Source organism: Triticum aestivum, chromosome 4B (genome assembly GCF_018294505.1).
Source record: "Triticum aestivum cultivar Chinese Spring chromosome 4B, IWGSC CS RefSeq v2.1, whole genome shotgun sequence".
In the NCBI taxonomy this organism is placed as follows: Eukaryota; Viridiplantae; Streptophyta; class Magnoliopsida; order Poales; family Poaceae; genus Triticum; species Triticum aestivum.
The window spans coordinates 382,904,512-382,927,297 of record NC_057804.1 but is presented as its reverse complement, the minus strand read 5'-3'; the positions used below and the strand labels follow the sequence as shown (position 1 = coordinate 382,927,297).

Here is a 22,786-nt window from a genome sequence, read left to right as displayed (position 1 = left end):
TCGATTATACGACGTGAAGATCGGGCCACCCTCGGGCGTGAACTCGTTCATCGGGTTCTCACCTATCACGCTCCGATGGCACCACCGCGCCTGAAATTGTATTCTCTCAGTGCTACACCTAGAACTATTGCCCCAAGTGGTAGTACCGCTCACCTGAGCGGTAGTACCGCTTCTATGCAGGCTGAAGGCATAACAGTTGGATTTGGGAGGGCCTATAAAAAGGGGTCTTCTTCCCCCATTGCATTCTATCCTTTGAGTTCGTGTTTTGCCACCATTGTTGACCTTCTTGGAGCTTGCTATCTCTCAATCCCTCCACTTGAGGGAAAAGAGAGAGGAGATCTAGATCCACATTTCCACCAATCACTTTCTCCTGTATGTGAGGGGGGCCCTTGGATCTAGATATTGCAGTTCTTTGTGTTCTCTTCTATGTTCTTCCTCTCATTTTCCCCATAGCATTAGTTGTTGTTGTGGGATTTGGGAGAGAAGGACTTGGGCACTCCGTGTGCCCTTATCATTACATTAGTTGCATCGGTTTGAGTTCTCCACGGTGATATTTGGAAGTGAAGTTTGAGAGTTTGTTACTCTTGGGTGCTTGGTACCCTAGAACTTGTTCCTCCTAGGTGCTTGGGCACCCTAGACGTTTGTTGGTGACTAGGAGCTCAATCCTTATGGTGTGAAGCTCCGGGCAAGCATTGGGGTCTCCAATTAGGTTGTGGAGATTGCCCCGAGCAATTTGTACGGGTTCCGGTGACCATCCCTAAGGGTTGCCAAAGTGTACGGGTACCGGTGACCGTCCCAAAGGGTTGCCATTTGTACGGGTTCGGTGACCACCCTCAAGGGCCCCTTGCTGGAATCACGACACCTTGCATTGTGCGAGGGCGTGAGGAGATTATGGTGGCCCTAATGGATTTTGGGGGAGCATTGTGCCTCCACACCGCTCCAAACGGAGATTAGCATCTGCAAGGGTGTGAACTTTGGGATATATCATCGTCTCTGCATGCCTCGGTTATCTCTTACCCGAGCCCTTTACTTATGCACTTTACTTTGTGATAGCCATCGTTTGACATGATATATATCTTGCTATCACTTAGTTGTTTATCTTGCTTAGCATAAGTTGTTGATGCATATAGGTGAGCCTAGTCGTTTTAGGTTTTGTGCTTGACAAATTAAATGCTAGTTTTATTCCGCATTTGTTCAAGCCTAAACCGTAGTTATATTAAAGTGCCTATTCACCCCCCTCTAGGCGACATCCATGATCTTTCAGCAGCACTAGTGAAGGAATCACTCGGGTTCAGTTAGTGAAGGGATCGATCGACTTTAGTACGTAGTGGGATCAATCGATTGCCCGGGTTCAGTAAGCGAACGCATCGCTTGAGTTGAGTTAGCGAGCGCCTCGTACAATCGCGCATACGAGAGAAACGCGCAAACCACTGCATCGCCCGACCCCGACCACCCACCATAACCGAGAACTCTCCGAAATTTTCCTCGCCCTCGCTTCTACCACAATTTTCTACGTCACGGACGACCCAAAGAATGTCATGCAGGTGCGTCTCCGGCCCGCCCAGGACGAAAAAATCATTTTCTGTCATGATCTTTTGTCATAGAAGTAGGAGCCCACCATATCTATGATGATACATGTTTTGGTCACAATTATTATCATAGAAGTGTCATAACCATGACAGAAAAAGTTGTTCGGGCCATAATGTCACGGATCTGTCTTTTTTTGTGGTGATCCCCCACATGACCTGACAGCGACCCACTTCTCCACCTCACCGGAAGGTAGTATGGTCGCACCGACCACCCCCGCACCTGCAACCAGCATCAACCCCAACGCCACGCCTGGGTCTGGCGCCGGCCAGTCGGCCCCTGGGACGCAAAAGAAGCAAACTCGTGTGATCCTTACGGCCAACCTTCCCGACGCCCGCAACCTATTCAAGGAAACGCTGGTGCATGATGAGATGGCTGCTACCAAGATTTCATGGAAAATATCATCTTTGAGGGTGCTGTCCATGACTACGTTGCCGATGAAACCCAAATCCAGGATGACCGTAGCCAAGATGGAGGTGTCGAATACTTCAGCGGCCACGGTAACCAAGAAGCCACCGACGGCCAAGGTGAGCAATGGCAAGAAGATATGTATTGCGAAGAGGAAGAAGATGGCATTGATGTTGTTTGTCGATGATCTCACTACACAAGACAATGCACAAAGGAGGAGGCGGCAAAGCATTCAGACAGGATCATACACCAAAGAGGAGTACAAGTTGATTTGCGAGGGTTGGAAGGAAATAGGGCAAGATCCCAAGACACGCGCCGAGGAAAAAGGAGCAGTTTTGGGGGGAGAGAGTCATGTATACTTCCATGAACGTAGGATGTTCCCGCCCTACAAGTTTTCGAGCAAGCATGGCATCGGTTCAATCCAAAAGAGGTGGGGATTCATCTAACAAGAATGCAACAAGTTTTGTGCCGCCTTGAGAGCATCCAAGGGCGTCTCGTGAGTGCCTAGGCATGAGTGACATGGCATACAATTTCCTCTCTCTATTCATATGTCCTTTCATGATTGTTGCATTGTGTCCTTCACTATTACATTGTTGTTATCACTTGTATTTGAAGGCATTCCAAGCTTTGGAAGCCTTCAAGGCCCAACATGGGAACAAGTCATTCACCCTCACCCATTGTTAGACGATCATTTGCAATTGCCCCAAGTTCAAGGAGTAATATGCCGCTCAAAAGAAGAATGGAGGGCCGACGGCCGTGGTTGAGCATGAAGAAGGGGAGAAGTGGCCAAGGGGCAAGACCAACTTCAAGGTGGACGAGAAGCGTGATGCGACTACATTTGCCTTACAATAAATTTTGCAAGGCATGGTGACCCAAAAGGAAGCAAGGGAGGAGAGAAAGCACCAAAAGAAACATAAGCAAATGAAGGTCTACATCAAGCTACAAACAAAGAAACTCGAGATGGAGGAGGTCGTTCAAAAGAAGAAGTTCGAGATGGAGGTCCAAATGAAGAAGTTCGAGATTGAAGCGACCAAAGTGAAGACCAGAGCAAAAAGAGGTGGTGATCACTTGCATGTCAGAGGAGGTGGAGATCATGAAGGTGGATCTGAGCAAGGTGTCCCCGAGGAGAAGGCCATGGTTCGTGAAGAAGCAAAAAGAATTTATCGAGCTTGATGATTGAGCTATGGCTGAGAGCACCATCATTTTGTATGTCGGCTTGCAATGTACTACTACTCACATCTAAATGTGATATAGGATCCTATTTTAAAAGTTTTAAAAAAACTAGTCCTTACAAAGTGAGACCCTTGCACATGTCGTGGGGATGCGTGATTTCTCGGAGCCCCAGCTTTGGCGCAGATCTGGCAGCTGAAGTGGCGAAAGTGGCCAGAGTGGGCTGCCGGACAGCTCCTCGGAGTCCTTCGCGGGAGGAGATTGGATGGTTTCGCCATGGACGCGTGGAGTGTGTGATGACCGTGGCGGCGGCCAGGGGTTCGCCGACGGCGATGGTGGAGGCAGGTCGTACATGCAGGCCCTCCAGGGTAGGGTGGGGTCCTCCCTTTGGCGCCTGCCACCAATGGAGGGGCTGCCACGCCCGCTTTTGAGATCAGCAGGTTAGACCGACCCTAGGACCAAGAATTTCAAATGGTGAACATGGGGCGGACCGTCTTGAAGGATCGGGTGGACAATGCGGTGCTGCCAGCGAGGGAGGATGGCGCATCTGTGCCTACACGCAGCATTGGAGGGAGTGCAGTACCCAAGGAGATTGCTGGGACCATCCAAACAGCTACAAGGCTGGTCGACGGGCCCGAGACGGATGGGAGACAGACCAGAACTGCGGAACCCACACCGACCAGCGAACCAGAATTGGACAGGGGCCAGCAGCTGGGTGCGGTTCCATGCGAGACAGCGACTGGGGAGGCCAGGGATCGTTTGCAGATGGAGAATGTGGCCACGCAGGTCTCTAGTCACAGGACGGTGACAGGTCAGCCACAAGCGATCCTTATGGAGGGGGATCAGACCGCCCCGGGATCCGAGCAGGGTGGAGACGCTCTGGCGAATGGCTGGGACCCGGTGGCTGATGCGCTCCCTGCGGCCAATCGGCCGGCTCCGCAGGTGGGACCCGGGATCGTGACGGCATCAACCTTGGATGCCGGACCGATTGGACTGGGGATTCTTGCATGCGTTCCAGCATTGGATGCCCCGATTTTGGACCCTAGGGATCCGACGCCCACGGGTGCAGCTGCATGTGAGGTGACCACGTCCGGTGTCATGCAATTGGTTGCTGCGAATGCGTGTGACTTGACCATGTCCGGTGACATGCAGATGGTGTTACACAGGGAGGATAGCATGGTGCAGCACGTGGAAGAGGGGCTCTCGGCCAAGGAGCAGATGGCTCTGGGTAACATCAAGTCCTTTTGTGTCGGACTGCTCAAGAAACTTGCCCCGCCGTTGCTGAAGGAGATCGAGACTATCAGAGGAGTGTGTACTGGTCAGGACCCATTTACACCGCGGTGCAACACTCGGTCGGTAGGTGCGGGCAACCGGTCCAAGTCCAAGGCCACAGCGGCAGAAACGATCTTGCTCAAGACCTTGGGCATCACGGAAGATGATCTTGCCGTGTCGGAGGGGGCACTTGACCAGCTGCGTGTTGTCTTCGACTCGCCTCTTCGCGAGCCACAGCTCAAAGCCACTGCGGGCATCTTTGGGAAGGCGTTGCCAGTCAACTTTGGTAACAAGATGGAGAGCACGATCGTCGTGTAGGAGGTGTGTGTGGCTTGTATGGACATCAGAGCTTTTTGCTTTCTTATGTCGTACAGAGCCGTGGAGTTTGTTTGTTGGAATGTGAGGGGTCTCAACAACCCAGCGGAACATGACGCCCTTCGTGAACTAGCGAACCCCATGAAAGTAGCGATATGGTGTATCTTAGAAACAAAGCTGGAGAGGGTGGATCAATATGTAAGTTTGTAATGCCTTGGGCCTAATTACGATGGGTTTGTTTACTTGCTGGCCTCGTCTACTAGGGGTGGTATTTTTGTTGCTTGGGACTCCTCGAAGGCGTCGATCACTAACACGATGAATGATACCAACTTCACCATGGGATACGTGACACCGAAGGAGGGCGTACCCTGGTGGTTGTCGGTGGTTTACGGGCCTCAAAAGGACTCTCAAAAGGTTGCAATGCTTGAGGAGCTCTCGGCTAGGAGGCAGCTCTGCCCAGGGTCATGGATGGCAGTTGGCGACTTCAGTATGATTCTTTCACGCTGCCGACAAGAATAACTCTCTGTTGGATAGAAGGATGATGGGGAAGTTCAAGAGATTCGTGGATGACAATGCGCTCAAGGAGTTATTTTTGCATGGTAGAAGGTTCACGTGGAGCAATGAGAGGGAGAGACCCACGTTGACCAAAATTGATCGTGCTTTGGTCTCTGTGGACTGGGAACTAGCATACCCGGAATGCTTGCTGCAGGCTTTATCTACGAATGCCTCAGACACTGCCCGCTATTTCTATCGTTGGAGGAACATGTGCACCCATGTAAAAGATTTTGCTTTGAGCTCTTTTGGACCAAGTTGGAGGGGTTTCTAGAGGCGGTGCAGGAGGGATGGAGATGTGACGAGTCCATCTTGGATCCGTTCGTGAGGCTGGATGTTCTGTTGAGAAGCTGCGCTAAACATCTGACGGCATGGGGGCAGAGGAGGGTTGGAAACATTAAGCTGCAGATTGCCATTGCAAAACTTGTGATCCTAAGGCTGGACTGTGCGCAGGAGTCGTGGAACTCTGAAATACCTGGTCTTGGGGCTATCATCGTTGGAGCGGACGATTGCGAGACAGCGGTCAAGGATGAGATGGCTGCAGGAGGGAGATGCCAACACCAAGCTTTTCCACTTGGTGGCCAATGGGAGGAAACTCAAAAACTTTATCCCTGCGATCTCGGTCGATGGAATCACCATCACGGAACAAGAAGCAAAGGAGGAGGCATTCTTTGAGGCTTACAGTGAGCTGCTGGGGAGATGCGGCACGCGGGAGCACACCTTAGACCTAGACTTCCTGGGCATTGAGCCTATCGACTTTGAGGACCAAGATCTAGTTTTCCAGGAGGACGAGGTTTGGAAAGTGGTGAGGGACATGCCCTCGGATTGCGCGCCTGGGCCTGATGGGTTCATTGGAGCTTTTTTCCAGAAAGCTTGGTCTATTGTGAAGAGGGATGTGATGGCAGCGTTGAACAAACTGTTCCTTAATAATGGGAGAGGGTTTGGGAGGCCAAATCAGGCGCTAATCACCTTGATCCCCAAGAACCCTGAGGCATGTCAGATCAAAGACTTTAGGCCAATATGCCTGGTTCATATCATCCCAAAGCTGGCGTCCAAACTTCTGGTTGCACGTCTTTGCCCGCGCATGAGAGAGCTGGTGCATGGAAATCAATCAGCGTTTATTAAGGGAAGGAATATCCATGACAACTTCTTACTTGTTAGGCAACTTCCAAGGAAGCTTTACAAAAGGAAAACGAAGAGTGTGATGCTCAAGCTGGACATTTCTCGTGCCTTTGACTCCTTGTCTTGGTCGTTCTTGTTCGAAGTGCTGAGAGCCAAGGGCTTCTCGAGAACCTGGAGGTCTTGGATCACAACTCTGCTCACCACAGCCAGCTCGAGGGTGGTTGTCAATGGGTGTGCTGGCAAGAAGTTTATGCATGCTTGTGGTCTAAGGCAGGGGGACTCCATCTCACCCCTTCTCTTTGTCATTGTGATGGATGTCCTCTCGGCTATGATCTTGAAGGCGCAGGAGACGAATGCGGTTAGCAAGATACCCGGCTGTGCTCCGATACAGAGACTATCCCTGTATGCAAACGATGTTGTTATGTTCATCAGGCTGAGCTGGACGGATTTGTGGTTTATTCAGGAGGCCCTGAGGTTATTTGGCGAGGCCTCTGGCCTCAAGGTTAACTTCACCAAGTCCGCGGCTATCATGATCAGATCGAATGAGGAGGAGGAGGAGTTAGTGCGGCAGGCCATGCCATGGAAGCTGGAGACATTCCCCATTAAATATCTAGGGCTGCAGTTGGGGATCAAACAACTCACGAGATCAGAGTGGCAGCCTATTGTGGATCAAGCGCTGAAGTTGATGCCAGGATGGCAGCGTGGCCTCGTCACCCGTCCCGGTCGCCTCCTTCTGGTGAACCAGGTGGTGAGGGCCAGACCCATACGCCACTTGATTGTGGCAGAGGCCCCGAAGTGGGCACTGGAGAGAGTGGATAAGGGATGTCGTGCCTTCTTCTGGGCAGGCTCGGAGGAAATCCAGGGAGGCCATTGTGTAGTTGCGTGGCGCCGGGTTTGCCGGCCTAAGCAGATGGGAGATCTCGGGGTGGTGGATCTCTATAAACATGGTATCGCCCTCAGACTTAGGTGGGAGTGGTTGAAGCGCACCGACAGCTAGCGTCCTTGGCAGGGGCTCAGTTACTGCTCCGACAAGCATGTCAGGATGGCCTTCGACAGCCTGTTCAAGTGGGAAGTCGGGGAAGGTTCGACGACTTTGTTCTGGCGTGATCGCTGGATCTGTGGCTCCTGTGTGAAGGAGATTGCCCCGCTACTTGTTGGCAAAGTGCGGCAGCAGGTAGTTAATAAGAGGAAAGTGAAAGATGCATTGTATCTTCACGGGTGGACGCAAGATATCATGGGAGAGATGAATACCGAGGAGCTCTCGCAGTTCATTAGGCTGTGGGAGGTGCTGGTAGACATTGAGCTCACTCCTGGCTCGGAGGACACACCCATCTGGCAATGGGATGCTACAGGCAAGTACTCGACAAAATCAGCGTACAAAATGATGTGTGAGGGAGGAGTACGATTTCAATGTGCTTCGGCTGTCTGGCGCAGTTGGGCTACGATGACCTGCAAGCTCTTCATTTGGCTTGCACTTCAGCACAGAGTGTGGACTTCGGACCGCAGACAGGGGCATGGGTTGCAAGATCATAGCTCGGCATGTTACCTTTGTGACCAAGAAGAGGACAATATGGATCACATACTCATGCAATGTGTATATGCGAGACAAGTGTGGTTTTTGTGTTTCAGAAGGCTGGGCGTGGACGAAGCTTTGATCCCAACCACGGAAGACACACTAGGTGATTGGTGGGTGTCTGCCAGAAAGCGAATTGACAAGAGATACCGGAGAGGATTCGACACAATCTGCATTTCTGTATGCTGAAATCTATGGAAGCAGAGAAATGGCAGAGTCTTTCGCAACAGCAACATCACCAACGAATGGGGAGCAGACGATCTTGTCCACCAGGAACTTAGGCTATGGGCCTTGTCGAGAGGGAAAGGAGTTCTACATTGTATAGAGTAGTAGCCTAGCGTGTGGAGTGGAGGGATGGACGTGCATACCGTGTGTGATAGTGCATTCCGTCGTATGTAATTCTTGTACATAACTCTTTTCGTCTATAAAGCTGGGGTACGCAATTTGGGTACGAGAAAAATCGAGCTCTTTGAGGAAAGCGGCAAAAGGGCAGCGACCGCAATGGGGTGGCAGTGCGTGCGTCCTTGCGTGGATCTGGAATGGAAAGAGGCCGTTCCTCGGTTCCTGCCGCACCGCATCCGTCCAAGCGCAACAGTCCCGTTCGACGCCCAAGCCCAGATCCACCCCCACGCGACACCCCCACCCGAGGCAGGAGACCGCGGCCGCCACTGACCCATCCCCACATACCAGTACCACACACGTATCCCCACCTCCTCAGATCCGAGCGCCATGGCCGCCCACCCCCACCCGCATTGCTATGCCTACCGCTAGCGCCTCCATGGCCGCCGCCGCCTCCTGCCGGAGCCCACTCGTCTGGTTCTTCTCCCTCGCCGCCGCGCTCTTCTTCGCCTCCTGGTACCTCCTCCTCGACTCCGCCGCCGCCCCGGCCGCGCTCGATGCCCACCGCCAGGGCCTCCGCCCCGCCTCTCCAGGCAGGAAATGCGATCCGGACAAGGCACTGCTGCGCGTCTACATGTACGACCTGCCCCTCGAGTTCCACTTCGGCATGCTCGACTGGGAGCCCGGGAGCGGCGGCGGCGGCGGCCTTTGGCCGGACGTCAGGCACGGCGTGCCGGAGTACCCAGGAGGGCTCAACCTGCAGCACAGCATAGAGTACTGGCTCACGCTGGACCTCCTCGCCTCCGAGCAGGGCGCGCCCACGCCGTGCAACGCCGTCCGGGTGCGCGACCCCGCCAGGGCCGACGTCGTCTTCGTGCCCTTCTTCGCCTCCCTCAGCTTCAACCGCCACTCCAAGGTCGTGCCGCCCGCGCGGACCAGCGAGGACCGGGCGCTGCAGCGGAGGCTGATCGACTTCCTCGCCGCGCGGCCGGAGTGGCAGAGGTCCGGCGGGAGGGACCACGTTGTGCTCGCGCACCACCCCAACGGGATGCTCGACGCGCGCTACAAGCTCTGGCCCTGCGTCTTCGTGCTCTGCGACTTCGGGAGGTACCCACACAGCGTCGCCAACATCGACAAGGACGTCATCGCCCCGTACCGGCATGTCGTCGACAACTTCTTCAATGACTCCACCGGCTACCACGACCGGCCGACCTTGCTCTACTTCCAAGGCGCCATTTACAGGAAAGATGTGAGTACCCTTTGATGAAGCTTACTAGTTTTAGCTTAAGCAGGGAAAAATCGTGGTGTGATTAGTCAACTTCCATTTTTAATAATAATATATAGCCATTTGGTTTTAAAACTTGCTTTGCATGTGTCGTTTCCCTACATAGATTTGAGAATGTTTGCCATGTACTGGTACTATTTAACCGATTTAAGTTTCAGTCAGTAGCACGATCCTAAGCTAGCACAACCTCATCTGTAGTCTGGAGTCTGGACACCCTCCGTGGTACTTGATTTGGACTTCAATGATTCTGGCTACGGGAAATATCCTAGTTGCAATTAATTGTCATTGGATTGCCTTGTTCACTATCCAGCTGAGTTTGGTTCGCTATCACCTCTTTCATGTGACTGTTACCTACTTATAAGCCCCATTTATGTTATAGCTCTAGGGTTTGATACTTAAGAGGTTCTATAATCTGATAAGGTTGATAATCCAAAATTGTGATTGTCGCTTTCACACATTTGTGGCACTAGTGTATAATATGGTTTATTAAGCAAGATATACGAATTATTGACTGTCTGAAAACCGAGGTCCTGAGAATGTATGATCTATGTGAAATATTGATGATTCTCATGGTTGTGATCTTTTGAATCACAACCTTGCAGGGTGGTTTCATTCGACAGGAACTTTACTATCTTCTCAAAGATGAGAAAGATGTGCACTTCTCATTCGGAAGTGTGGCTGGTAATGGGATTGAGGAATCGACACGGGGTATGAGGGCATCCAAATTCTGCCTCAACATTGCAGGGGATACGCCATCCTCCAACCGCCTATTCGATTCCATAGTCAGTCACTGTGTGCCCGTCATTATCAGCGATGAGATTGAACTCCCATTTGAAGATATCCTTGACTACTCCAAGTTCTGCATCATAGTGCGTGGTGCAGATGCTGTCAAGAAGGGCTTTCTGATAAATCTGATCAAAGGAATAAGCCCAGAAGAGTGGACAATCATGTGGAACAAACTGAGGGAGGTAGAAGGGCACTTTGAATACCAGTACCCATCTCAGCCTGACGATGCTGTCCAGATGATCTGGAAGACCATAGCTCGAAAAGTGCCCTCAATTCGGCTGAAGGTCAACAGATTACAAAGATTTTCCCGGTCTGAAGCTAACAAAACAAACGATTCTCCAGCAAGATCTTCCTGGCTAGAAAATCAAGCTCGTTGATTTTGGACCAACAAACTCTCCCAGCTGGTTTTCAGTCCTCTGCAAGAGGAGAGTGCCCATAGGGAAGCTGAGCTTGAACCTCAAAGCCGGGAGCAACAGCTACAAGAGATTAATGGAGTAAAGTACTCCTGATACAGTTTATATCACAATATTACAGATCCGAGGACCTGATTTTTGTTCTCCTCCAATTTTCATCGAAAATGTGCTCAACCGTGTAGTTTAGGAACAATAACTTTTTGTATCAGAATCTGTATATTCTAGGCAGTAGCGTGATTACTGATCATTTCCACTCTAGTCTTATAGCACTACTTCACAGGTGTAACTCCCCATTCTCGGAGCAAGAGTTTTTTATGGTTCCTTGCTCGATTCTATCCATGTGATATCTGCAGATGACCGGCATATGTCGTCCTTCCCTTCCATTATAGGGTCAATGACAAGAATTGCTGCTGTTCAGGCAATTGCATAGGTGCACAGGTCGTTGCCTTCTTGGTAACTATTGCTTATCTGATCTGGGCAATTGACAAGCCAGGTAGACTCCTGACTGCCCTTGCGGCTGCCTCATGGGTGTCTGGCCTCTGTACTAAGAGCATCTCCAACAGCCGCCTGTTTGCCGCGCGCGCTTCGGCTGGTTTAGCGCGGCATTATAATGCACAGCACGCGCCGCTCCGATAGCGCGTCAAAATACAGCGTGCGCCGCACAAACCACATATACATTTCAAAAAAGGGAAGCAAAAATGATCAAACAAACAAAATAAATCAACAATAAATAGTTCAATTTCGTTATCATTACAACTCAAACAAATAGTTTATCGTTCAGTACAACAAATAATGCAATAAACACAACAAATAGTTCATGAACAATACAATGTTGAATGCAGAAATCATACTCTTTGTCGTCCATGCCATGCCCACCACCCTTCAATCAGATCATTCTGAAGTTCATTGTGCGTTGCGGGACGCCGAATGGCATGATAGGAGGCAATAAAACGGGCTACCCTTTCAGCCCTCCGTCGCACTCGTACGGGATGTCCCAAGAGCTCATACTGTGAGTAGTCTAAATCTTGCCCACGCTCATTCTCGATGACCATATTGTGCATGATCACACAAGCGTGCATGATGTACCAAAGCATTTTTTGATCCCAAAATCTAGCCGGTCCTCTCACAATAGCAAATTGGGCTTGCAAAATCTCAAATGCTCTCTCCACATCTTTTCTAGCCGCCGCCTGAGCATTGTGGAAATCAAGATTTTTCTTACCTTTCGGCTTTTTCAACGGCTTCATGAAGCTTTGCCACTTTGGATAGATGTCATCCGCTAGATAATAGCCATAGTTGTACGTACGACCATTTGCTACAAACTGCACCGGTGGCAACTCACCGTTTGCAATCTTATTCATCAGTGGTGACCGGTTGACAACATTGATGTCATTCAAAGATCCAGGCATTCCAAAGAATGCATGCCAAATCCAAGTCTCCTGATCGGCCACCGCTTCAAGGATTATAGTGGAACCCTTTTTTTGGCCGTGGAATTGCCCATGCCATGCCTTTGGACAATTCTTCCAACTCCAATGCATGCAATCTATTGAGCCTAGCATGCCAGGAAAGCCGCGCGCTTTGTTCATCGCCAATAGCCTTGCGGCGTCTTCAGCAGTGGGAGATCTCAAATACTCCTCGCCAAACACTTGCACAATTCCCACTGCAAAGCGCTTGACACACATGATGGCTTGGCTCTCAACCATAGCCAAGTGATCATCAACTAGATCAGCCGAGATACCGTATGCCAACATACGCAAAGCGGCTGTCACCTTCAGAAAGGTGCTATGCCCGAGCTCTCCGGCGGCATTCCTCCTTTGCTGGAAAAACCGGTCATGGCTCGCTAGTTTCTCTGCAATGCGCCTGAACAAGTCGGTGCTCATCCTAAACTGGCGACGAAAATACGACTCTGGGTATGTGGGATTCTCCACGAAATAGTTCTTCATCAATCTGTTATGGGCATCAATCCTATCTCTCCAAATTTTCTCCCGACCCATAACCGAACCACCGTGCTTCGGTTTTTTATTGATATGCATAGCTATGATCATTGCAAGATCCTCCTCCTCTTCCATATCAAATTCTTCTTCGGAAGAATCATACGACGAACTCATCTACAATGTTCAATAATATACTATAAAAACTACAATTCAAAACATGCACCAAATTCATGAAGTTTGAGCAATACATACCTTGTAGGCGTTTTGTCGAACACCTTGCGGGCGCGGCGCAGCAGCGAGCGCTCGGGCGCTGTTCCTCGGACGACGGAGGCGCGCGAGGGCCGGCGGGATTAGGAGGGAATGGGGCGGAAGCGCGGCAGCGCGGGGATAGGCCGGGGAAGCGCCTGAACGGTCGCCGGGGGGCGCGGGCGGCGGCTGCGGCGCGACCGGGTGGGGGTGGAAGTGGGAGAGGAAGTGGGAGAGCGAGCGCTCGAGTGTGCCGCGCGCGGTAGCGGGCGCCCAAAATACACCGCGCGGGATAGTGCTTCCGACCGCGCGCCCAACTCGTTATAGCGTGCGCGCCATTTTTGCACGCCCGCTGGAGCGACCCGCCGCGTTGCGCGCACGCTAAAACGGCCTAATTTGCATCCACTCACCCGTGAGTATGCGGTTTGGAATGTTTGGGTGCCTTCAAAGGTCTTTTTTTCCGCTTGGCTTGCAATTTAAAACCGGATTTGGATGGTAGATAGGCTTCAAAGGCGCGGATGGCCAAATTGTGTCATATGTCCTCTTTGTAGACAAACCGGGGAATCGGTGGATCACCTCTTTTTCAAGTGTCGATTTAGTAGGAGGCTTTGGAGCGTGATCAAGGCTTGGCTCAACCTCGACGACTTTGACACTTCTCGTTGGACTGTGGAGCGTTCCATCAAGGATCGGTGGATCAATATGTCCAAGAAGAGTGAGACAAACCGGAAGGCGATGATGTCCCTCACCATGCTTACTTGTTGGACAATTTGGTGTGAGCGGAATGTGAGGGTGTTTCAACACAAATCCACGCTCCCATCTATCATTCTCTCCAACATCATGAACGAGGCAACGCTTTGGGTCACCGCCGGCGTGAAGCCTGTAATTTTCTTTCGCTTTTGTTTGTAAAAGCAACTCTAAAATCTTTCTTAATTAATAGATGAGGCAAATCTTTTGCCTATGTTTAAACAAACATAGATTCTAATGTTTCAAAAATTTCTAAAACAATTGTGAATGTTCAAAAGACGTGTGTATAAACCCTAAAAAAGTTCAAGTCCAAACTCCAAATATACATGAAGATACAAAAAAGACAAACTTAGCATGAATAGTGTCAAAAAGGGACAAAAGCAAAAAATGACATTATTCACATGTGGATTTGTCTTCTTTGTATCTCCGTGTATATTTTAAATTTGGATCTGAAAATTTTAGGGGTAGTAGACATATGTCTTTTAACCACTCACAATTTTTTAAACATGTAAAATTAAATTTTATGGCATGGTATCATATGATGGTTGGTATCACAGGATTTTTCCCGCTGCCGTGCTACAACACAGGCTCTTTCCCTCTGCTACCGATATCCTAGTGACGTTCATGACTACTCCTTCTATACCAGTGCATGGGTGTCACCTACCGTACATCAGCATAACATCTTAGACAGTTCCAATGCTTGAGCTTTGTTTTGTCAGTGTGTCAAGATGGGAACGGGTCGGGTCAACCCGTCGGGCCATTGGCCCGACCAAACAAATCAAGGCCATTGGGTCTGTTGGGTCGGCCTCGTATAGGAATCGGTCCAGTAGTGCCGGCACTGGTTGACCCATTGGATCGGCAGGGTCGACCCGAGGCAATCGCCGCCCCGACCCCAGTCCATGTCTACCGCCCCGACAATTTGTGTGCAAATAGACTCACAACTTTGCCTTTTTTTTTCCGGAAACACTTTTAATCTATTCATCTTCAATCATGGCAGTACAACGAATATCAGAAATAAAAATTACATTCAGATCCTTCACTCTTAGATCCTTCATGAATAAAAATAAAAATTACAACGACTACAAGCATATTTTTGGCTTAGACTCGTGTTCATGCCTTCTTATGCATATACTCTCATTTTTGGCTGAACTCATATTGCTGGCTTCTTACACGCATGCAAAAACTGAGTGTTTCTGCTTTATTCATGCGATGTTTTATTCATACAGAGTTGATCGTCCAAATTCCAGCGAGTACATATATAGGACAGATTAACGTGCTCTTTATTTCCGGACTAGAATGACATTCACTCTTAGGTCTTAACAGGAGGCAAAATGACGAGGCACATAGCTTAAGCCTTTCTTATGTGTGCACATGAAAGATACAATAGTGAACAATGCTCAACACAAGCAATAGTAAATGATAGGGGGAGTCAACGATGGTTGTGCGAGTAATCTTGATCGCCCCGTATTCAAATGCTAACAGAAACAAGGTTATAATCCATAGAAGATGCTGCCTGTGTCTTAGTGAATTGAGTTTATTCCATGGAGGGGCCCAGGAGCGGTTCTATGGCGAAATTCAGACGCGGACACCATATTCAGATATACGGTTCACCCTTTCTTCCAGGACATGTCTCCTGTTTTTCAAATCAGAGGCCATGGAAGCCACCTGAAAGATGAAAAGAGCATGCTAAGTTGAAAGCAACTTTTCATAATAGTCAGTGAATAAGGTTTTTTTTTTACATAAGAGTTATTTCACTTGCCTCTGCTCGTAATTCAAGAGACTGTCTTGTAGGAATAATTCTTAGTTGATCCATCAAACCTAGGGCCACAAGAACAATATGGAACAAATTTAATGAAGAAACGGTCAAATGATGTGTATAGGCTCTTATTTACACATACATTGCTTCAAAGTTTTCTATATTAAAAGGACCATCAATCTTTGAAGAAGAATTCAATACCTGCAGCTGTTGATTCTGCTTTGTAAATAGATCTTATAACGGACTGGATTTGCTTACCAGTAGATCTGCAAAATTCATGAGCATAACATTTAGATGAAGATTATTCTCAAGTATGGCGTTGTTCAAGGAAATGACAGAAGATGATTAGAAAAGCACCACATGTGTACTACCTCAAATCAGTTCGGCCACGCTGCAGATCACTTTCACCAATGACTACTTTGTCCAGGGTGTATTTGGAATCCTTTCTCAAGCTCTCAATAGATGTTTTGTATTCGATCATACTTTGTTCAACATCATTCAGTAAATCCTACAAAAATTATATGTGAGGACATCATCATATACATCCGTCAAGGAAAAGAATGTATGCATGTCATGGTTCTCATCTTTATGACCATGTTAGACAACGTTGGTTACAGAATAACTGAAACTCAGTCATGACTATGAAAATAGAAAGCATTTGCCAGCATGAGTACTTGGAGAAACCACTGTTACATGATTCAACCGTAATGAAATAAATGGATATTCAGAAGTACTGAACAAACGAAACCTAATATGTTACAGATGTTCAATAAAATTTAAATTAGCATAATCAGAGTTGCGGGCACTGTACCTTCTCAGTTTTAAAACGACCCAGAGTATTGCGGTATAAAAATCTCCGAGGGCCTGATGGTACAACATTCATTAGCTTTGAGACAAAAGAAACCATTGTTCTATCAAGAAAACAACCATATTTCAGTTTAAATAGGGAGAGGGCCACTTTTGAGTTATTTCTTGTTAAGTCGTAAGAGGGATACACTTGCAATGTGCACCACCTTTATATGTAACTGCACAGTCCTAATCAACCTAGCGCACAATCAACACAATTAAACCCAAACCTCAGCCCACTTGTTAATTTGCATAGCATTCACAAACCCCAAATTCTGCTTTGGCTTTTCTTGTACTGCTTGATCCTTGATCATTGGTAAGGGCACTGTGATCTGTTTAGTTATGTTACCATAAGTGTATCAGTATTGCGGCAACATGACTAAAGGGATATGACCTTTTCCCAAAATGCTGATGTGGGATATGTTTAACTCTAAAAATGAATAGCAAAATCATGTGGCATAGCTGGACATGAAATGCCAGTTGCTTAGAGCATCTCCACTAGGGCCCCCAGGACGCCCCCCAAGCCCCTTTTTTAGCACCGGCAGTAAAAAAAAACGTCCCAGTCAGGCTCCCAACACCTCGATTTGCGCCGGTTTTAGCGATATTTCCCGCCGGCACGCCCACCACACACCCAGCCCCCCCCCCCCCGGGGGGGGGCAGCTGGGGACGCCGGCAATTGCTTTTTGCTTTCGCAGCCCCACTTGGCAGTCCCTCTCTCTCCCCTCACTCTCCTCTCCTCTCTTTTCTCTCTTTTCTCCATCCCACACCTACCGCACACACGGCTCGCGCGGCCGGTTGCAGCCCCGACGCTTCCCTCGCCTAGTGTCGCCGGCCCCGCCCCGCATCTCCCCGGCGCAGTGAGCAGGAGGCCGGAGTTGGCGGGTCGAGCGCCTGCCTCCCTCCCCGCATCTCCCCGGCGCAGTGAGCAGGGGGGCGGAGTTGGCGGGTCGAGCGCCTGCCTCCCTCCCTGCTCCTCGCCGGCCTCCACGCGGCCATGAGCTGCAGCATGCCTCCATCCTTGAAGAAGCGCACGCGCTCGACCTTGCCCTTCTTAACGGCCGCTAGGAACTCGCTGTAGCGCCACTGGCCGCCGTCGGGGATGTCGGCGAAGGGGTTGGCCGCGGGCGTCGGCGCCTCGGCCTGCAGCCTGCAGCTGCAGCTGCGGGGCCGCCGCATCCAGCGGCTCGGGCGCGGGGGCTTGGGGAGGGACGCGGTGATGAGGAGGTGGGAGGAGGAGAGGGAAGGGGGCACCATGGTTGCTTGCTGCTCGCTGATTCACCGGTGGTATGGCGGATCAGCCGGCGGCGCGGCGGGCGCCGCTGCAGCCGTTCGCCATATCCAAGACGCAGAGGAAGGGCTTGCTCGCCGCCGTGGCCGAGGCGCACCACCGCGTGGCCGGGGCCTCCTCGACATCGTCACCGGCCCGGCCGCTTCCTCGCTGCGCGCCACGCGTCCTCCACGCGTCCTCCTCGTCCGCCATGCGCCATGCTTGGGGGTGGAGACGGCTGGAAAAATTTTCTCCCCAAGTCCAAAATTTGCGCCGGCGCAGCCCCAGCCGGACGAAAAAACGTCCCTGGGGAGGCACAACAGCTGGAGATGCTCTTAGGGTCAGTGGTCTGCAGGAGGAACAGTGGGTGAGACGTTGGGATGGTGAAAGGAATTCAATACAAGCTTGTCGCCTGGGGTGGGACTGGAAGTCAGGACAGAGGAGGCAAGAGAATCAGGTCAAAGTAGAGCACAGAACGCATGTCCGAACTATGGGAGAGGGCCGGACATTATACTCCAACACTCCCCCTGACGTCTATGCTCCTTTGGAGTTTATGACGTGGGCAGCGGAAGCGGGGGCAGGCCGCAATTATTTACTGCGTGTCTGCGTTTACTGGGCTTTGAACCCTGAACCTCTTGGTTGCAAGTTTATGCACCTAACTAGCTCACCCATCAGTCCGAACTGGTGGAGAGAGGCGGGCAATATATTTCAACACGCCCTCTCACATCTAGGCTTATTTAGTCCTTAGACGTGGGTGTAGGCCGCAGAATCTTTTTATTTTAATACTGCGTTGGCAGGTTCTTGAACTCAAGACCTCTTGTCTCGGATACCATATTGAATTCATGCTCCAGCCAGTTGCTCCAAAAGTCTGAACTGATGAAGTGGGCCCGACATTATACTCCAACATTAGATAATCCTTATTTGACTAGGCTGCATCCACTTGTATCCAATATGCATCTAATTTGCGTGCCTTTATTTTAAATTTTAATTCTCCCGATACTGGTTGGATAAATATCAAATGTGTATTGGTACCAGATACGTATCCAATGCGGATATAAAAGCTTTGCAAGTAGTATCGGCGTTTCATAGGTGGGAAGAGAACATCGACCACTTCACTGGATCAGCGCCAAATACAGTACCCCTTGACATGCAACTTATGCGCAAGGGTTTGTCAAAAGTTATTTTTATAAGCAAAATATCCGTTAGCAGATGATGCTACTAAGTACCCCCTCTGTAAACTTTAGTGATCAAAAAGGTCTTGTATTCGAGCATCTCCAGCCGTTCGGCCCCCCAGGGCGCCGAAAAAGAGCGGCCTGGGGGCGAATCAGCGCTAGATCGGCCCCTGGGGTTTGTTTCTCCCCAGCCACGCCCCCAGGTGCCGCCCCCCAAGGCGCCCCATATTCAAACTCCATCGTTCCCGCTCAAAAAAACCACAAACCGGCGATCATCGCAATAGTTCGGCGATTCGGTGCCTTTCCTCGTCGACGCCGGCTCCTCCTCTTCTTCCTCCTCCTCCGGCTCTTCCTCGCTGTAGTCGAGCTCGTCGTCCATGTCGCCGAGGTCAATCGAGTCGTCTTGGGTAGTGAACCCGGGGGAAGCGGCGGCGGCGGCCGAGCCGGCTGCGATGATGTCTTCCATGTCGGCCTCCGTCGCGTCGGCGTCGCCGAGATGCGACGAGGAGGAGGCTTGCGAGTAGAGGCCGCGGCGAAGAGGTGGCGTCGGTGAGGCTGCGTAGTCCGGCGACGAGTACGTGTACGGCGGGTACTGCACACCGGCGAACGCGGGCGAGGGCGTGCGCTGGACTGGGCGCCCATGGGGGAAGGTGATGTTGGGGTTGAAGCCACCATGGGCGTCGCCATCGGCATAGCCCGACGACGGCGTGCTCCATGGGTGCGGCGACGACGAGAACCCGGACGGAGAGCCGACGCTTTGCTGGCTCTAGGCCGCGTATGGGCCGTGCCCACCGGGTGGATTCATCATCGCTGCGCACGCCGCCTCGGCTTGTTCGGCTGCATGCTCCGCCGCCGCCGCAGCCGCAGCGTGCGCCGCTCTCTCCCTGGCCTTCTTGGCCCTGTTGCACCTGTCGGCGGTGACGGCCTCCCGGCGTTCCACATCCGCCTTCCACTCGGCGTTGCTCATGCCGGGGGGCTTGGACAGCGGCGCCCTCGGCTTCCTTTGCTTCGGCTGGGCGACGGCGGCGGCTGTGGGATCCATCACGGCGCGGGGCATCACGTACTTCTTCGGCGGCATGGCGGGCGGAAGGGTAGGGAGAAGGCGGGGGTTTGGCGGGAGGAATGGAGAAGAGAGGGAAGCCGAGGGGGGGGGGAAGCGGGAGGAAACGGCGGGAAAAGGGCTTCCTGTCGCCGACAGAGCGGCCCCACGCCGCTTTTCGCTTCTGTCGGCGCGCCCAGGCGACACCCGGCCGCTTGGGTTCGGGGCGGGATCGCCGGCTCTGGATTTCGCCCAAATCGGCGCTAAACGAGATCCTGGGGGCGCGACTGGGCCGATTTTCGGCCACCGGCGCTAAAAATTCGCGCGCGGGGGGGGGGGGGGGGGGTTGTTGGGGGCGCGGCTGGAGATGCTCTTAGTTTACAGAGGAAGTACTTGAGTAAATGACATGTGATTAAAATGCATCACCAGCTGTTTATTAAGTAATAATTTAGTGATTTCTCATGAAAGTTTCACCTACACTAAGTTCAATGGCAACCGATCATTTGTGAATCTTCAAACACATGATGAGTCTTAAGTTAAGATTATAAATGGTAGCTAGACTACATGAAAGAAAACAGATTTTTCTTATGTATCTGATGGCCAAACTTAAAGTAGATCTCCCAAGTACCATTTTCCGGGTTTGCATCCCAACAGGGAATTAGCAAACCAAGAAAAACCAAACAAGATAGAACCTGATACACCTGGCTTGGCTTGATTCGAGCTTGGACCAGCTCAGGTTTGTAATCAGATAAAGATATATGGAAGCACCCCTCAAACGGAAAGGTATTGCATACATATAGTGCATGCGCATAACCTCTGGCACCAAATTATAATCACTGGTAGGATTTAAGAACTTGAACGCGGCATAAATGCCTACACTCCAATAAATAAGATACTACATCGAAACAATGGAGCTTTTTTCTACGCAGGTGCTAAAGGAGAACTTCTGAAGCCTCCAAAGAAGAGATAATTCTTCACTAAAGTTGTGATTGGTCTAGGAAATAACATAAGTTGTATTTCAGTCAAAAAACAAAAAAAACAACTGCAATTGCAACTGAAATAAATGTTCATTAAGACTAATCATTAACCCAGACTACGAATACACATGAGCGAGAATGCATCAAATTCACAGGTTTTGCGACATCAACTCTAAAAGGGAAATATATCCGATGATCTGACCTGTTAGCTCCTGAATAGTATTTCTCAGGTCAAAATCAGTTTAAATATTTCTGAACAACCGGATAGATATGTGGAACAAGACAAATGGAAAGAAACTTCGCAGCCTGTTAAAGGATCATGTTCTCTGGTTTCAGGATTTGTGAAACTATATAGTTTTCCTTCAATCCCTAATTCGTACCGATGAGTCCCATTTCTTGTCTATGTGCATATTCAAAGACATGACATAACCAAGTTTGTGTCTTAATATATAACATTCTGAAATCACCCTTAAAAGGAACCACACGGTTTGAGCTGATAAATTAATTTGCAACCTGTCTTGCATGAACATTAGAAACAATATGCTTCCAGAACACTTGAAATATACCTCTGAACAAGATGAACCCTGCGACAGTGGCACATCCAATTGCCTCCGCTTGATGCTCGCTCGCAAGAACTAGCGCATCCGAAATAGTAACTAAAATGGAAATAAAACCAAGTATTGATTGTGGAACCATCATAGTGAGACAAATACACCCAGTGAAAAGGGGGGGGGGGGGGGGGGGGTTGCCTTTAGCCCTCTCCACTAACACATCCTCGTAGGCTTTGTACTGTGGCCACAACCCTGGCGCAAAGCTCTACAAATGCAAGCAGAAAGAGGGTTAGTGCAGCAGGAAAAAAAAGGGAATTTTAGGAGTACATAAATAAATAATAAAAATACCATCTCGGTTTAGCCAACAAAAATATGTAGCCGATGCGAGTGCAGCCATACAAGCATCGCGTGCAAAGGGAATGGCAGTCAAATATAAAATCGTTCAGGGACGAGATAGCATGCATCAACGCATAGGTTTTCTATAACCCCCAAAAATGGAATAGGAAGAGCTAATTTTTGCCATCGAATCCCAACCGGAGAACACAAATTCACGCACACCATCTTAAAGACGGATTCGATTCAGTTATACACGTGATTCCATGCAACCTGATATCACATCTGAGATAAAGAAGGGCACTCAGAAACACGCGAATCCGCCCAAGATTTGTAAGAGGCATTGCAAGTTTCTGTAAGATTACGGGGCGGGAAGGAGTCGAGACCTGGAGCTTGCGGAGAGGCCAGGGGGAGGCGGAGGCGGCTTCCGCGCCTTGCGACGGCGTGCGGCCGGTTTCCGATGACGCCATCGACTGGGCTCCTGCAGTTTCTCCGGTGACCGTGCGTTCGCGGATCTCTCGGGCTTTCTCTCTCTCCTCTTCAGAGATAGTGGCGTTCTCTTCCCTTCTTCAGGTAGTGCTATTTTAGGCCCGTTCGACCGTAGCCCGAGAAGAGTTTCTTTTTTCTTGAACGGTGGGCCGAGAAGAGTTTCAAATGTTGCGTTCAAGCCTTGACAAAAACAAAAGTGGGGTAAAAGACAATATGAAGAAGTGTGCATGGTTTTTTCCCTAGTTTTCCTTGTTTTTTAAGGGGGTACATTTTTTGGATTTGTGAGAAAAAGGTTTTTCTAGTTTTTTTGGTTATCTTAGCTCTTTTTCTTGTGCACAGGCATGCTCCCGCGGGCAGCACAGATGTGCTCTCGTGAGAGCACATGCTAATTCATGATGTGTTGCTTGTGGGAGCAGTTTATTCATATTCACACCAGGATTAATGCTAGTTGCGAGTACTTGTTAATTCTCATTGGAAGAATAAGCTATGTCAAAAAAGGTTTATCAAATATATCAACACGAAATCTAATTTTGATGGTTTTGACGTGAGAAAGGCAACATTGAAATGGTTCATGATGAGATCATGATATATTTCTTCTTAAAAATGGATCTAT

The 22,786-nt window shown here is 50.0% G+C and overlaps 2 protein-coding genes across 2 annotated transcripts; one reads left to right on the top strand and one right to left on the bottom strand.

Moving 5' to 3' along the window:
* Positions 1-8,617: 8,617 nt before the first annotated feature.
* LOC123092262 (probable arabinosyltransferase ARAD1) lies at positions 8,618-11,143 on the top strand. The gene is made up of 2 exons (XM_044513973.1): positions 8,618-9,587; positions 10,226-11,143. Exons 1-2 carry the CDS (start codon positions 8,757-8,759, stop codon positions 10,784-10,786), a joined length of 1,392 nt encoding a protein of 463 aa, XP_044369908.1. The 5' UTR covers positions 8,618-8,756; the 3' UTR covers positions 10,787-11,143.
* Positions 11,144-15,004: 3,861 nt separating this feature from the next.
* On the bottom strand, positions 15,005-22,304 carry LOC123092261 (RGS1-HXK1-interacting protein 1). Its single transcript, XM_044513972.1, has 8 exons — positions 22,071-22,304; positions 21,550-21,616; positions 21,367-21,456; positions 16,311-16,363; positions 15,871-16,007; positions 15,701-15,765; positions 15,503-15,561; positions 15,005-15,408 (listed from the first exon to the last, which is right to left on the bottom strand). Exons 1-8 carry the CDS (start codon positions 22,152-22,154, stop codon positions 15,319-15,321), a joined length of 645 nt encoding a protein of 214 aa, XP_044369907.1. The 5' UTR covers positions 22,155-22,304; the 3' UTR covers positions 15,005-15,318.
* Positions 22,305-22,786: the final 482 nt, after the last annotated feature.